This window comes from Mercurialis annua, linkage group LG4, assembly GCF_937616625.2.
Source record: "Mercurialis annua linkage group LG4, ddMerAnnu1.2, whole genome shotgun sequence".
NCBI lineage: Eukaryota > Viridiplantae > Streptophyta > Magnoliopsida > Malpighiales > Euphorbiaceae > Mercurialis > Mercurialis annua.
In genome coordinates this window covers 39,863,524-39,878,443 of record NC_065573.1, presented here as the reverse complement: position 1 = coordinate 39,878,443, position 14,920 = coordinate 39,863,524, and the positions used below count along the sequence as shown (strand labels likewise).

Genomic DNA, 14,920 nt, shown 5'->3' with positions numbered 1-14,920 from the left:
GGCATTCCTAATCCATAAAGAAAACATATTAAAAATAATTATCGCAGTAGCTACCATTATATGTTAAATTCCTAATCGTAAAAGGTATCATTATTAATATTAGTTAAATTTCTAATTCTAATAAAAATAGCATAGATATATCACTATATATAAAAGAATATGACGAGTTTCATTAATATTAAATAATTATATTATAATATTTGTGTTAAAGCTTTGATATTTTTGATATTTATTAGTTATATACAATGAAAAATAATACTCCCTCCGTCCCACTTTAGAAGTCCCATTTGACTTTACACACAGATTAAGAAAACATTAATTATTCGGATATTAAACTCTGGGGGTCACTGTGTTTTTCCCTTATTTCAGAATGGGTACTAAATTTAAGATCGTTAAAAATTAGTTACCAAATTCCATTAGTATTTCTCAGGGAGGTGACTGAGGCCGAAACGCACGAATTAGCTGCGTTTTATCTGACGTGGCTCGCCTGAATTGGTACCCAGTCAGCCATCCTCCACGTCCCCACTCAAAGCTTGCCACCTGGAGCCACATCACCTTCAGCCAAACCCGGGTTTAACAAAACAAAATGGGTCATGCCTGTATCAGATTAATCAAAAATTAAAGAACCCTAATTTCATTTCCCTTCTTCGTTTTTTCTCTCATTGTTGATAGAACCCTAATTTTTCAACCCATTCAATCAGAATTCTTACTCCTAAATTGATTGATCTACGATCGAAACCCTAATTTCAGACGGCTAGCTTGGTTAAAGACATGGACAAGCAATGCATTCGACTCCATGGATTTGCTCCTCCAGTTTACGGTAAGCTCTTATCTAATGCTTTGAATATATTTAATTTTGTACCTAAGTTCTTCTTCTTCTTCTAACCCTAATGTAAGTAATTTATGTACCTAAGTTCTTCTTCTAACCCTAATTTTATAACCTTCTTGTAGACCCTGATTCTGAATACTTCAGCACTCGCATTCATAAAATTGTAGTGTGTCCTGAACGTTATGATCACTCTATAATAGGATGCATTGATTACTGTACTGCGTCGACTTTGTCAATGTATGATATTGTTAGTAAGAGTAACAGTTTAGGGCTAGGGTTGGAGGCTGAAAACTACAAGTACTACCATGCTTTTGATGGAGATAGGGTGGCCTTAATACCTCTAAATAATGACCAGGATGTTCGCATTATGGCACTTAGTTTAGCTGAAGGTGAAGTTGTGTTAGATGTACATGCTTTGTTGGAAAAGTTTGATGAGATTGCAGCTGAACCTGAATACAACTCTGATAGTGGTCTGGAGGACTCTGACTACAGTTCTGATCACAGCTTGAATAGGGATGGGGATATGCAAGTAGAAGATGAACTTGCTGTTGAGATGGAAATTTCTGAAAGTGAAGGTATAATGAATTTAGTGCATGAAGATGAGACTGATGGTGCAAATGAGCCTGAAGCTGAGGGGACAGCAGATCAGGTTATAGAAAATGAGGGTACAGCAGCTCAGGGTGAAGCAGTTAAGGGTAATACAGCTCAGGGCAGTAGAGCTCAAGGCAGTAGAGGTCAAGGCAGCAGAGGTCAAGGCAGCAGAGCTCAAGGAAGTAGAGCTCAAGGCAGTGTAGCTCAAGGAAGTAGAGCTGAAAATGAGGGTCAGAATGAAGATTGTGATTCTGACTATGCAGTTTCAAATGAGCTTTACTCTTGCTCAGACAGTGACTGTGATGATGAGTCAATAAAGCCTAGGTTTCCTGAGTTCAATGAAGAGAACATGGATAATCCAGAATTTGAAATTGGGATGTTATTCAGTAGTTTTGGTCAGTTCAAAGAGGCTGTGAGAAATTATGGGATTAGGAATAGATATGTCATGAAGTTTAAGCCTAATAACAAGACTAGATGTAAGGCTTACTGCAAGAAAGGATGTCCATTCAACATTTGGGCATCACTTATGCAAGATGATGTGAGCACAGTGCAGATCAAGTCAGGAAAATTAGAGCATCAATGTACCAGAGATCACAACATCAGACATGTCAATCCCAAGTGGTTGTCTAAAAAATATCTTGAGCAATTTAGGGCTGACCCTAATTGGAGCCTAGATGGAATAATGCAAGCTGTCAGGAGCAATCAGAAGGCTAATATTTCTAGGGTAACAGCATATAGGTCAAAATTCTTAGCTCTACTAGAGATCAATGGTGATGAAACAGAGCAAATGAGGAGGCTGAATGACTATAGATTGGAGCTAATAAGGACACATCCAACTTCTACAATTATGTTTAAGAGAGCAGAAGGTGTGTTTGTGGGAATGTATGTATGTCTTGCACCATTGAGGGATGGTTTTTTGGCTGGCTGCAGGAGGGTAATTTCAGTGGATGGGTGTTGGTTGAAAGGATTATATGGTGGCCAGTTACTTGCAGCTGTGGGTATTGATGCTAATGATTGCACCTACCCTATAGCTTGGTGTATTGTAGACAGGGAAACTAAGGAGAACTGGATGTGGTTTCTTGGGCTTTTGGCTGATGACTTGCAAATTTGCAATAGCTATGGATGGTGTTTCATGAGCGATAGGCAAAAGGTATCATTACTGCTTTTTAAACTTATTGACATGTATGGCATTTTATGCTTTGTTTGAAATTGGGATGAAATGCAGGTGTTTTCAATATTAGTAGTAGTTATTTGTTTGACATGTATGGCATTTGAATGTTAGTGTTGTTGTATAAATGATTAGTGTAATTGAAATGTGACTACTGATTGTATAAATGTTAGTGATTATAGAAATGTGACTAGTGATTGTAATTTGTTTGACATGTATGGCATTTTATGATTTGTTTGAATTGGGAGGAAATGCAGTAGTTTTAAATGTTAGTAGCATTGAAATGTGACTAGTGCATAAATGATTGGTGATTGTTGTTTTATTGTTTAGGGTCTCATACCTGCCATTGAAGCCCTCTTTCCTTATGCTGAACATCGCTTTTGTGTTAGACATATTCTCACAAATTATAGGAAAAGATTTAAAGGAAAGGCTCTTAAGGATGCACTTTGGGCTTGTGCTAGATCTACATATGTTGCTGCATTTGATAAGAGTTTGCTAGCTGTAAAGGATATCTCTGAGGGTGCATATGATTATTTGTTTCACATAGTTCCTAGCAGATGGACAAAGTCACACTTTCAAGAAAAATTTAAATGTGATATGCTTTTGAACAACCTATGTGAAAGCTTTAACCATGTGATACTTGAAGCTAGAACTAAGGGGATAATAACTATGAATGAGATGATTAGGACAAAGTTGATGGTTAGGATTCACCAAAAAAGAGATGCAATGCTTAAGTTGAAGACCCCATACTGTCCCAAGATTCTAAAAAAGCTAGAAAAGGCAAGGCAAATTAGTTGGTATTATAGAGGTGTATTTGATGGAGGTGATACCTACCAGGTGTTTGGTTCTGATGGGCAATTTGTAGTTGACCTCAAAGAGATGACTTGTGCTTGTAGGAGATGGCAATTGACAGGCATACCCTGTCATCATGCCATAGCAGCAATGAATGAGAACAATGCCGTTCCAGAGACCTATTTGCATGATTGCTACAAAGTGTCAACATATCTTAGAACATATACCCACCTGCTGAGCCCCATTAATGGGAAAGAATTGTGGCCACAAAGTAATGATCCAGAGATAATACCTCCTGCCCCAGTTAATTTTAGGAGAGGTAGGAAACAACTTTTAAGGAGACTGGAAGAGGATGAGCAGGAAAGGCTAAGGCGTGGTTTGTCTAAAGGGGGTCAAGTAACTAGGAGGGGTCGTATGAAGAAATGCTCATTGTGTGGTAAAATGGGGCACAACAAGAGGAAGTGTGTGTATGTAACTGGTGACACCTCTGTTCCTGCTGCAACTGGTGGCTCATGTGCTCCTGCTGCAACTGGTGGCTCATGTGCTCCTCCGGCAACTGGTGGCTCCTATGGATCTCAGCATGATGCAGCTCCTCCTGCAACTGGTGGCTCCTCTAGATCTCAGGCTCAACATGATGCAGCTCCTTCTCATTTTTCTGGATCTCAGGCTCAACATGATGCAACTCCTTTTCCATTTGCTGGATCTCAGGCACATCATGATGCAACTCCTTTTCAATTTGCTGGATCTCAGGCTCACCATGATGCAATTGCTCTACTGGATGTGGAGCTTGATGAAGTTGTAAATGCAATTGCTGATGCCATGGAACAACAACCTACCACTAGACTAGATGAGATCCCAACTCAACAAAGTGTTTTATTGGTAAGTCTTCCTTCTGTTTTTTTTATATCCCAGTGGTGTACATCTTTTATGACTCATAACTACTTTTATTTGCTATGTGAATGCAGAATTGTACAAGAAACACAGATCTGCCTGTTGAGACTTATGCATCGAGGCTTAGTCAAAGCCAAAAACCGCCTACCTTCAAACAACCAAGAATTCACAAGCTTCCTGTGAGAAGAAAGTTAGATCCAGCACCTGAACCACCTACCTTCAAGTTGCCAGATCTGCAAACCAGAAGGTCTGCATATACTGCTTCAAGTGGCACCAAAACTGCATCAAGTGGTGCTAAAACTGCTTCAAGTGCTACCAACACAGCTTCAAGTGCTACCAAAGGAAAAGAAAAGGTTCTAACTGGGACAAGAGGTGTTCAAACGAAAAGAAAAGCATGGGTTCCACCAGGTCAAGTGGACAAAACCTTGAAGACAAGAGCCACAAAAGATGCTTAAGGAGACAAGCTTTTTTGGGTGTGTGTGAGTAGTATTATTATAACTCTATTTTGTTTTATTAGGAATATTAATTTATTGCAATGGGGACCAAAGCAATAGTTGGTGTGAGAGTAATAATTGAAACTCTCATTTTTTGATAGGATGGTGGTATGAGTAAATGTTACATACACCTCCTTTTTTGAAACAGCCATGCTGATGTATGCTTAACTTTGATTCTCTGATGTATGTTCTTCAATTTGTTTTGCAATGAAAGAATCAAAAAAGTTGTTACATATTTGTGTTAAATGGTTAAATATTCTGTGATGTATCAGTAATTGGTACATATGTTGTGCAACACAATTATAGATAGGCAATTGAAGCATAACACAGAATTTGCTTAATACACATAAACTGCAAAATATTCATTAACACAGATCAAACAACTTGAATTTGCTTAATACATCATAAACTACATCAACTAACACAAGTTCAGACAATTACAAAATCAACCTAACAACCTCATCCTAATACACAATCAATCTAACAACTTCAGCCTAATACACCATCAGAAACCTAATTGCAGCTGCATCTACCAAGCCAAAATGCAAGCACAAAAACCATCAAATATTTCAGACCACAGCAGCAGCTTGAGTTCTTCATCTTCTTGTTTTTTGCATCCGCATCCTTCTCCAACTTCCTCAGCAACCCAAGTTTGACAGCTTTAGCATTATGAGACAAGGGTGGATCCAACCAATAGAAGAAATCACAGCCATCTACAGACTATAACACATACAATTATAAGAATCAATCCCAATAAAAAATTATCCCAATTAAATTAAACTATTACCTGGTAGGCATAACACCCAAAAAAACGCCTTCCTGGGTTAGTCTCAGTCCACGATGTTCTTAAAACAGCCGGTTGATTACAATCACAATTGGGAATTGAGATTTTGTACTCCATTTCAGCTTTTACAATTCAATTGAAAAGAAAACAAATTAGGGCTTTTAGATTTGCAGCGGTTTAGGTTAGGGGTTTCAGATGAGAAAAGGGTTTCGTTGAGCTCAGGGAAGAAGAGAAGAGAAACGTTAATGGGGGAAATGGGATTTGTTGAAGAAAGTAAATGGTATTTGTTAAAAAAAATGACCCGTTTAATTATTACCGTTGCAATATGGGTTTGGCTGAAGGTGATGTGGCTCCAGGTGGCAAGCTTTGAGTGGGGACGTGGAGGATGGCTGACTGGGTACCAATTCAGGCGAGCCACGTCAGATAAAACGCAGCTAATTCGTGCGTTTCGGCCTCAGTCACCTCCCTGAGAAATACTAATGGAATTTGGTAACTAATTTTTAACGATCTTAAATTTAGTACCCATTCTGAAATAAGGGAAAAACACAGTGACCCCCAGAGTTTAATATCCTTAATTATTCTTGTCTTTTCATGTTTTTTCATGTTTTACCCCTATTAATGATAGTGGAATTTTCCATATAACTCTTTTAAGATAACTAAAATAAGGGTGAAATGGGGTATTCAATGAAAAAATATTCTAAAAATAGTAATGGGACTTTTTAAATGGGACATCACAAAATAGAATATGGGACTTCTTAAACGGGACGGAGGGAGTATAAATTTGTTTAATAACAACAATATCAAAAATTAAATCTATTACTTAATTCTAACTTTTTAACATTTCCAATAAAAGAAATTGAAATTTTATAAAATAATTAAACAAAACAAATTAAAATACAAATCTAATAAAATTTAACTAATAATATATTATTAAAAAATATACAATTATAATATTAAATAACGGGTCATATAGATATCGTTAACGTGCGTAGCACGTGGCCAAAAAAACTAGTTCTAAATAAAAGTTTAATCGTATAAATAAAATTTCAATGAATATATTAAATTTATTGTCACTTAATGTTTTTATTTATTGACCGCATATGAATTGGTCGCAAGTAAGAAGGGACATTTTTTTTCTTGTCTGAAACATTCGAGTCTAATGCAACGGTTGGCGACGAGATTAAGTGATTGTAATTGAAAAATGACAATCATATATAAACTTTTAGGGATTAAATTCTTTATTAGAAAGCTATATTTCTTGCATTGTTGTGTTCAGATGTATAAATATTCTTTAGAAGATGCTGATAATTTGTATTATTGGGTTATATACAATCCGAACATTATTGCACATTAATTAATTATAAGATTATCAACTTTCTTTTAGATTTGAATTGAAAACTAGTTAAAGAGTGTGATTTTTAAGATAACTTTACACTAATTTAGTATTCACTCTGGAGTAGATTAGAGGTTAAAAAAAAGTATTTACTATATATATACATCACGAAATGGGTCAGCATTTGTGCATCATTTTTCATGTAACCTAACATTTGACCACGCTCATTTGTTAATCATTTAAATCTACATGTCGGTGATCACTTAATTTCAAAGTTTTCGATTTGAATATTCAGATTAGCTATTAATTTATTTACACAAAACAGAGAAGCATTGTTATTTTTTATGAAATTGGAGAAGATATTTTGGAAGTTCAAATTCATAGCTAAGCCTAAGAACATGACTCACACTAGGCTATGTATGTGGAAATAATATTTAATTAATAGTTTATAGTTATGCTCTATTTTTCAGCTCAATAAACTAAATATATTTGAATTGTGCATAACATACTCTTCTTAGACTCCATTAGAATAATTGATTTTTCCATAAATCACTTCATTAAAAAAAACTAAAATAAAATTTTAATATTTTTCTTCAATTTAAGTAATTTATCAAAATTATATAGTGTATATTACAAAAACAAAAATAGAACAACAGTAATTGTTCTTACAAAATTTGGTTATTAAGAAAAATTAAATTAATTATAACAAAGAAAATATAAATATAATATTTTTGTTCAATTTATAAAAATCTCCATAAAATCATAAATAGTGAAATATTTTTGGAAAAAGGATATGTTGAAAGAACCTATGAAAAAAGTAAACAATCGTTTTTTTAAAAAGACAATATTAAATGGATTTCAGTTACTTTTACGAAAAACCTTAAACGACGTCGTCGACAATTTTATAGCAAGTAGATTTGTTCATGGAATCTACTAGGGCCGAACTTGTACAATATTTTTTAGTCTCAAGCTCCGTTCAAGTTCAACCCCAAAAAGCCCGCTATTTTGTAGACTGGCTGGAACTTCTATTTTTATATAAATTTATGTGTAAGTCCGAAAAACTCCAGCTTGAGCCTGTAAATTTATAGTACAAAGACGGGGCTTAAATAGTAAAAATAATGTTTGGATTGGACTCGGACCGTACTTGAACTTACTTAAAATATGAAAAAGGCCGATGGACCCGGCCCGCATCCGGCCTTAACCAGCAAGTTACAATAGAGCTCCTCTTTACTTCTACAGTTTCAAATTCAAAACAATCACAAATACCTTGGCGCGCACACAGTAACGCCTTGATTCAAACAAAAATGGAAGATGTAAGAAATTCATCGCTGAAATTATTCACCGATCAACAGCTCTGCTACGCCGATATCCTCACTCCAATCGAGGTACAAATAACATATTCCGGTGAAATTATAATTAACATAATTAATTTAATTTGTTTTGTTTTGAGATTGTTCTTTAATTTGTTCAGGTTAGAGCGAGAATCGAAGTCTCCGTACTCAATTTCCTGAGGATTTTAACTTCTAATGATCCAGCTATCTCAGATCTCGCTCTGGTAATCTTGAAATCATTCACAGCTCCATTTTTTACTTATAAATTGAACAGATTTTTATTTAAGAGAATTGATTTTAAGTGACTGATTTGATTTGTGAAATTGATGAATGTAAATTAGATTAAGAGAAATTCGAGTAATAGCAGAGTGAGTCGCGGATTGTTGACCGATCTCTCTTCAATTTTTCTCTCTCATTCGTTTTCTACGAGATCTTTAATGAAAGCCAATGCAGCTAAATCCTTTGTTAGAGGTTGTAGTAAAAATCACTATGTTTTTTAGTTTGATTCGGTTATATTTTTATTATTTTGATGTGTGTGTTTGTGTGTGTTAATGTAGTGTGGAAGGTAATGGAGGTGTGTTTTGAGATTCTTGTTCAAGAAAAGAAGGTTACTCAGAGGGAGCTTTTTTATAAGCTGCTTTGTGTTTCATCTGATTATTTCTCATCTCAGTTGCAGGTTAACAGGACTATCCAAGGTCTTTTCTAGCTCTCTTTGTCGCCTTTTTTTGAATATATTATGTGCAAATGATTGTATTGAATGCTTGTAGAATCATGTCATGTTTTAGTATGATTTAGTTTTTTGTTTAAAAGAATCCGAAAATTGAAAGAATCGAATTCTAGACTCTTCAAACACAAAGGTCGCTGAGAAAATGATTTCGAATCGAATTCAAAATGCCAAGATTGATTGGGTGTAACATTATAGAATCAAAATCTAGACTCCTGAAAAGACAAAGATTATTGCATGAGTATGATAATTTCTTGCTTTCTTAAACTTCACCAGCAATAGATTTCTTATGATTTCTTTTTGGTTTTCGACATAGATGTTGTAGCCTTGCTTCGTTGCAGCCGTTACAGTCTTGGAGTCATGGCATCTAGTAGAGGAGTTGTTGCTGGGCGCTTGTTGCTTCAGGCACCTAATTTTACATCTTTGTACTAATTTCATAATCAATAGCAGCATTATATAAGTATGCAGAATCTCAAATTTCTTGGTTGTTTTTGTTTGAAATTTGTGATAGGAGCCAAACCAAGAGGTCCTGGATTGTACTGAATGTGGATCTTCTGGATATGCCATTTCTGGTGATCTGAATCTCTTGGACAAATTGATTATGAAGACTGATGCTAGGTACATCATTGTGGTGGAGAAGGTAAAATGTTTGTCATGGTTCTGTAATGGAAGCTATAGAATGGTTTTACATTCTCGAAATTAGTGAAGTTTCTGGTTTTTGCAGCATGCAATTTTCCAGAGGTTGGCAGAGGATCGTGTCTTCAATCAGATTCCTAGCATTCTCATTACGGCAAAAGGATATCCTGATATTGCTACAAGGTAATATAAATATCCTTTCATAAGTTTTACTTATGATTGTGCTTATCTGACATTCCAAACTTTCCAAGATATCCAGGTTTCTTCTTCACCGAATAAGCCGATATTTCCCTGAATTGCCGATTTTGGCACTGGTTGACTGGTATGGATGACCTTCACCTACTGAAATTTCATCTAACCATTGCTGGTAAAAAATAATAGCAGTTATTAAACTACACATCATTTTCTTTGTTTACATTTTGGTTACCAATTATTTTTTCTAAAACTGGAGGTTTCCTAACAATTCCAGCCATTACTTGCTTATACGGTAACAGAAAGGACGGATGCCACATAATTTTTCAGCGGTCATATGGCAATAATTCAGGAATTCACCTAGTAACCCCATGTTGTTGGAAAAATAGAATTTCAATTACCGAAATGTATTCAGCAACTGTAAAAAAAATTGATCAGCCAATATTACTGACATATTACTCTTGAAACTTATGAAGGAACCCCGCTGGATTAGCTATACTATGCACTTTCAAATTTGGTAGCATAGGGATGGGTCTTGAGGCACACAGATATGGTGCTTTTTTGCTTGTTCTAAACTGTAGCTTAACTTTCTTTTTGCTTGGGACTTCATAGTCATGGTTCATTGTATTGTTCAGCATGCAACGTGAAGTGGTTAGGAGTGCGAGGCAACGATCTACAGCTAATACCTGAAGAGTCGTTTGTACCTTTAAAGCCCAAGGACCTGCAGATTGCTAAAAGTTTGCAGGCCTCGGAACTTCTACCGGTAAAGTAGAGTGTAACCCAAATCTCATTTTTCAGAGTTAAATTTTGACCTTGACCGAGTCGGAACTTCTGCTTTGCAGGAGACTCACCGGGAAGAATTAGGATTAATGGTTCAAAGTGGAAAAAGAGCAGAAATTGAGGCTCTATTTTTCCATGGATATGATTTTCTGGGAAAGTATATAGAAAAGAAAATTGTGCAAGCTAACTACATCTGAGTTAATAGTTGTAAAAATCATGGAATAGCATCAAAATGACGTTCCAATGCTGCCTGTAATGTACACCACTAACCACTAATACAATGGTAGAAGGAAAATAAGAACATGATAACAACAAATTTCAGTACATTATAATAGAAATTTAAAATTTATACAAATGCTCCCTATTGTTCATGCTTTGCCCTTATCAAAATTCATGATAATACGATAAATTTCATTAGACCCTCAATAATATTACATGGCCTAATGATACAAATGAAAACTAATTACTAAAAATATTCCAATTATCAAAAATGAATTTGGTAAAATTTGATGATAAATGTCTCAGCTGAAATTCGCAATCAGCCTGAATGCATAACCAAAATTTCAGGCCATTCTGTGTGTGAGGGTCACTCTTTTACCATCTATAGAAAACTTCGCACTCTCTTCCAACTGCAGCCACAAAAGATGTCATAACAGGACCATACAAGGAAAAATTGTGAACTGAGGAAAGAAAATTTATATAGCCAACACTTTGAAGCAGTTTTAAACCCCGGACCGGTGATAGAACCCGTATGGATACAGATTCAAGCTTCAACTGGTTAAACCAGTGGTTGAACAGTTTAGATAAAAATAAATATATATCATAACAATGAAAAAATACAGTTAGATCTTATATATAAATTTTAAAATTGTTTTTGAAAAAATAAATTAAAAATAGTCAAATCTATAAAACCGGCCAGTTTTTACGGTTCAATAGCTCATCAGTTCGAATGGTTTCTCCTATTCAACCCAGTTGAACCACTTTTCCAGATTTTAAGAACTTAACCAGATGGCCACCAGTTTGCTGTCGAACTGGTTGAACCGGCCAGTCTGGTTCGGTTCTAAAAACAGTGCTCTGAAGCATCTTGTATTAAAAAGAGGGGTGGCCGGTGGATTGTGAAGAAACATTCAAAAGAGCTTGGGAATAAGATGCAACATTCTTAAAGGTAGCTTGAACACTCGTACCTTTTGTTTCAAGTAAGCAATAGCATCTTTTTTTGAAGAGAAACTGGAAAAAACAGAAGACGAATGTTCTTCAATAAGAAGTTTAAGCTTTTTTAGCTTTAGTGACTTGCCAGAAACCTGAAATAACAAATTGATTAGAAAAAGATGTAACTGATGCGAGAACAATTTATTATGTTAACAATTTGCATGTACCTGACGGAGAATCCGCTTACACAGCTTTTTCAACTTCACCTTTTGTTCATTATTTTCTATATCTGGAGTATCATCTCGTTTCCGTTTTCCAGAAGAATTTAAATCAGTAGTATTCCCATTATTAGGGGTTTTTTCATCACCGTCCATTGCTGAGGCACCATGATGTTTTTCTTCAACTGAGGAATCATAATCAGCCGAATCCATGTCTTCATCAAAAGAATCCTCATCATCACTGCCACCAAATGATGTCTTTTTGCCCTGATAATGAACACCAGCTATTTTCTTTGGTTGAGTCCTAATTCCCAGTCCTTGCTTTCCAGATGTGGCATTATCCTGAAAAGTTTCAAGCAGAAAAAAAAAATAAGGAGTCGATGCACCCAAGTTGGCCCTCTTCTACCACACCACCCCTACTAAAATACCTTATTGAAGTTCAACTTTTCTCACAGCATATACTGTAACTAGCGAATACTTAGATTTACTACACTTATGCTGCTTTTTTCACAGCACACACATACTTATGCCATAAAAGTTCAACTTTTCTAACAAAAAACATGAACAATCAAAACTCAATGTAAATAAGTAAATGGCCATTAGATCTTTTCCTTGCATATTTCAAAAATTGTACGTATTACAATGTTTAAACAAAAACCAAGCACATTGGAGAGAGAAAACATCAAAAGGAAAAAAGAAATTAAAGATGACACGTACTTGGACAAGTTTGTAGAGGTTTTCTTGATCTTCTTCATGGAAAGCAGTCCTTTCATTGTTATTTTCACCATTCCTATGCCTGTTAGATTTCCTTTTATTTTGTGCTCCAAGAAAACCTCCTGATACAAATCCGGTTTTATATCCCCACCAATCCTGAGACACAGCTTTGGCTCTGCATGCTGTAATAGTAGACTTGAATAATTTCTGAAATAACTTGATTTATTTATCTTTCTATTCCTAAGCCAAACAATCAATGTTGCAAGAAAACAAAGAGGATCTTATAGTAGCACAGTGGACATATGTACGGAGATGGACTATAAAAGATATCTAACAGTCTTAATGTAGTAGATCAGAACATTGGTAAGACTTGTATCTAAATTACTTTGCTCCACCAAATAGTACGTGCTAACTTAACTAATAACTAAATGTTGAAAAGCTAATGCTAAAGAAGTCAAAAAATTGAGCAATCAACTTCATTCACCAGAAAATTGTGTAATCAATATGTCATTGGTCAATCATGAGAACCTCATATAGCATCAACCGTTGAGTTATCACGAGGCTTGTCAAAGATCTTTGGCCATAAATGATAAAGGAAATTTAAGAAGAGTAGCCGGAGCATAAATAGGATAGAGAATCTACAGCCGTCAAATTGCATTTGCACAAATGAAGTGTCAACTTCTTATAAATTTTCATATTTACCTGAACGATACAAAGCTTCAGTCTCATTTGTCTCTGCAGACGGAACTTCTTTATCTACCTTATTGTCTGTCTCAGTGTCTGATGACTCTTGAACCTTTTTGACCTGCACCAAGAAATTAAGTTCCAAGTGGTTAAGCAGTGAACAAAACAAGATCATTAATGAACTCATGTGAGGATATGCATCTAGACATAAATTCTTGGTTCGACTATTTAAATAAATGTGTCTGGACTAAAATTCAAAACTTACTAAAATTCCTTCAAGATCCTTTAAAGAGTATGCTTGGACAAGCTTCCCTCTCTCTCTTCTCGCGTATCTAACAATTATTTCATAGACAAAACGTGTAGCTTCAGATAAAAAAATTCACTGCCACAACATAATCGGACCTTCATCAAATTATAATTGAACAAAATTACTCCAACCTTCCTTGTGGCCGAGTAACCTTAACAACTTTCTCTTGACGATCACTAGCTACTCCACTCTCTGTTTTTTCCTCCGTATCGTTCTCCTCACTAACTGTTCAACCCAAAAAAGAACTATAGTTCTCAAACAAACGATTAAAAAACCGCATCAACCAAATACTATGTTATCATCTAATTCCAACATATCATACCTTCCTTGGATGGCTGAGCTGCTTGCTGTCAAAAAAAAAGGAAACAAAAAATTACAACCGTTGGGTAAATTATATACCAAAAATCGACAAATGAGAAATCGAATATACCACTTTCAATCTCTTGAGAATACTATCAAATTGAGTAGTATCAAATGCCCAATGATTTGGCTTCTCAACACCAACGCCTGTTTCACAAATTTTGTCCATCATAAGCATAAGCTTCTTCTACAAGCTTAATTCAAAATTCATTAACTCGGATAAAAAATTTAAAAAATAAAATTTGTAATACCTGCAGTATCCTGCTTATTTTTGACTCTAACATGTCCTTTGATCCCCTGTTTGTCTTTCCCTAGCCCCTCTCCTTCTTCCCAACCCTAAGAGTATGCAAAATCAAAAAAAAATCAAACGTCAAACAAACACGCCCTAACTATTAAAATATAGCGGACTTACCATTTGCTTCATGAGGCGGAAAGCAGGGGATGCTCTAGCGACGCCTACATAGTTCAGAGGGGCTTCAGGTGCGGCCATTTCTGCCGCGTTTTGATTCGCCGGCGAGTTTTTGTTTATTCAGAATTGGGGGATGCAAAATAGAAGGTTGGTGAGAAGGGTTAAAGCAAAAACCTAGACGAGAAAGTGAGTGGAGGAAGGAAGTGTTCCGGTGGTTTTCAGGGTTTTAGGTTGTATGGGAGTGCTGATATTTAACGGTTAGGATTTGATTGATGTGTTAATCTTATGATTCGGGGTCCCATAATCTGACGCATGTGTTTTATTTTAGCCTTGATGTATGTTTTTTTTTTGGCCAAATGTTGTAAAAAGGCCAAACCTTTCGCAAAAGTTTCACAAAAGTCCCGACCTTTCAATTTTGTCGATTTTGGCCAAAAACTGATTATTTGGTTTCACAAAAGTCCAGACTTTTCAATTTTGTCGATTTTGGCCAAAAATGGATTATTTGGTTTCAAAAAAGTCATGACCTTTCAATAT

General features: G+C 35.5%; 5 protein-coding genes across 6 annotated transcripts; 3 read left to right on the top strand and 2 right to left on the bottom strand.

Annotated features, from left to right (window-relative positions):
• Window positions 1–331: 331 nt before the first annotated feature.
• Window positions 332–2,885, top strand: LOC126676334 (uncharacterized). The gene is made up of 2 exons (XM_050370513.1): window positions 332–820; window positions 952–2,885. The coding sequence occupies exons 1-2, from the start codon at window positions 772–774 to the stop codon at window positions 2,625–2,627; spliced, it is 1,725 nt and encodes a 574-aa protein (XP_050226470.1). The 5' UTR covers window positions 332–771; the 3' UTR covers window positions 2,628–2,885.
• LOC130015437 (uncharacterized) lies at window positions 2,806–4,974 on the top strand. The gene is made up of 3 exons (XM_056105560.1): window positions 2,806–2,856; window positions 2,919–4,259; window positions 4,346–4,974. Exons 1-3 carry the CDS (start codon window positions 2,806–2,808, stop codon window positions 4,724–4,726), a joined length of 1,773 nt encoding a protein of 590 aa, XP_055961535.1. The 3' UTR covers window positions 4,727–4,974.
• A 143-nt stretch (window positions 4,975–5,117) lies between these two features.
• LOC126676335 (uncharacterized) lies at window positions 5,118–6,110 on the bottom strand. Its single transcript, XM_050370515.2, has 2 exons — window positions 5,553–6,110; window positions 5,118–5,485 (listed from the first exon to the last, which is right to left on the bottom strand). Exons 1-2 carry the CDS (start codon window positions 5,664–5,666, stop codon window positions 5,279–5,281), a joined length of 321 nt encoding a protein of 106 aa, XP_050226472.1. The 5' UTR covers window positions 5,667–6,110; the 3' UTR covers window positions 5,118–5,278.
• A 2,017-nt stretch (window positions 6,111–8,127) lies between these two features.
• Window positions 8,128–10,851, top strand: LOC126678185 (meiotic recombination protein SPO11-2). 2 transcript variants are annotated; one of them, XM_050373079.2, is made up of 11 exons: window positions 8,128–8,267; window positions 8,354–8,437; window positions 8,555–8,684; window positions 8,771–8,908; window positions 9,254–9,342; window positions 9,449–9,577; window positions 9,662–9,756; window positions 9,833–9,895; window positions 10,242–10,318; window positions 10,401–10,528; window positions 10,608–10,851. In XM_050373079.2, exons 1-11 carry the CDS (start codon window positions 8,187–8,189, stop codon window positions 10,740–10,742), a joined length of 1,149 nt encoding a protein of 382 aa, XP_050229036.1. In that variant the 5' UTR covers window positions 8,128–8,186; the 3' UTR covers window positions 10,743–10,851. The 2 variants fall into 2 exon arrangements, 1 of the variants encoding a protein (XP_050229036.1); XR_007640687.2 differs by lacking the exon at window positions 10,242–10,318 and having other exon boundaries at window positions 10,608–10,699.
• A 4-nt stretch (window positions 10,852–10,855) lies between these two features.
• LOC126678184 (G-patch domain-containing protein 1) lies at window positions 10,856–14,545 on the bottom strand. Its single transcript, XM_050373078.2, has 11 exons — window positions 14,390–14,545; window positions 14,229–14,313; window positions 14,048–14,124; window positions 13,940–13,964; window positions 13,749–13,842; window positions 13,576–13,642; window positions 13,329–13,431; window positions 12,630–12,808; window positions 11,922–12,254; window positions 11,730–11,846; window positions 10,856–11,174 (listed from the first exon to the last, which is right to left on the bottom strand). Exons 1-11 carry the CDS (start codon window positions 14,465–14,467, stop codon window positions 11,109–11,111), a joined length of 1,224 nt encoding a protein of 407 aa, XP_050229035.1. The 5' UTR covers window positions 14,468–14,545; the 3' UTR covers window positions 10,856–11,108.
• Window positions 14,546–14,920: the final 375 nt, after the last annotated feature.

Coding starts and splice junctions, on each gene's coding strand:
- LOC126676334 (XM_050370513.1), top strand. CDS start 772: ATGGACAAGCAATGCATTCGACTCCATGGATTTGCTCCTCCAGTTTAC. Junction 821..951: donor ATTTGCTCCTCCAGTTTACG/GTAAGCTCTTAT, acceptor ACCTTCTTGTAG/ACCCTGATTCTGAATACTTC.
- LOC130015437 (XM_056105560.1), top strand. CDS start 2,806: ATGGCATTTTATGATTTGTTTGAATTGGGAGGAAATGCAGTAGTTTTA. Junction 2,857..2,918: donor GAAATGCAGTAGTTTTAAAT/GTTAGTAGCATT, acceptor TTTATTGTTTAG/GGTCTCATACCTGCCATTGA. Junction 4,260..4,345: donor CTCAACAAAGTGTTTTATTG/GTAAGTCTTCCT, acceptor ATGTGAATGCAG/AATTGTACAAGAAACACAGA.
- LOC126676335 (XM_050370515.2), bottom strand. CDS start 5,666: ATGGAGTACAAAATCTCAATTCCCAATTGTGATTGTAATCAACCGGCT. Junction 5,486..5,552: donor TTGGGTGTTATGCCTACCAG/GTAATAGTTTAA, acceptor TATGTGTTATAG/TCTGTAGATGGCTGTGATTT.
- LOC126678185 (XM_050373079.2), top strand. CDS start 8,187: ATGGAAGATGTAAGAAATTCATCGCTGAAATTATTCACCGATCAACAG. Junction 8,685..8,770: donor AGCTAAATCCTTTGTTAGAG/GTTGTAGTAAAA, acceptor GTGTTAATGTAG/TGTGGAAGGTAATGGAGGTG. Junction 10,319..10,400: donor TCTTGAGGCACACAGATATG/GTGCTTTTTTGC, acceptor TGTATTGTTCAG/CATGCAACGTGAAGTGGTTA.
- LOC126678184 (XM_050373078.2), bottom strand. CDS start 14,467: ATGGCCGCACCTGAAGCCCCTCTGAACTATGTAGGCGTCGCTAGAGCA. Junction 12,809..13,328: donor TGAAGCTTTGTATCGTTCAG/GTAAATATGAAA, acceptor CTACTATTACAG/CATGCAGAGCCAAAGCTGTG. Junction 11,175..11,729: donor TTGCTTACTTGAAACAAAAG/GTACGAGTGTTC, acceptor TTGTGGCTGCAG/TTGGAAGAGAGTGCGAAGTT.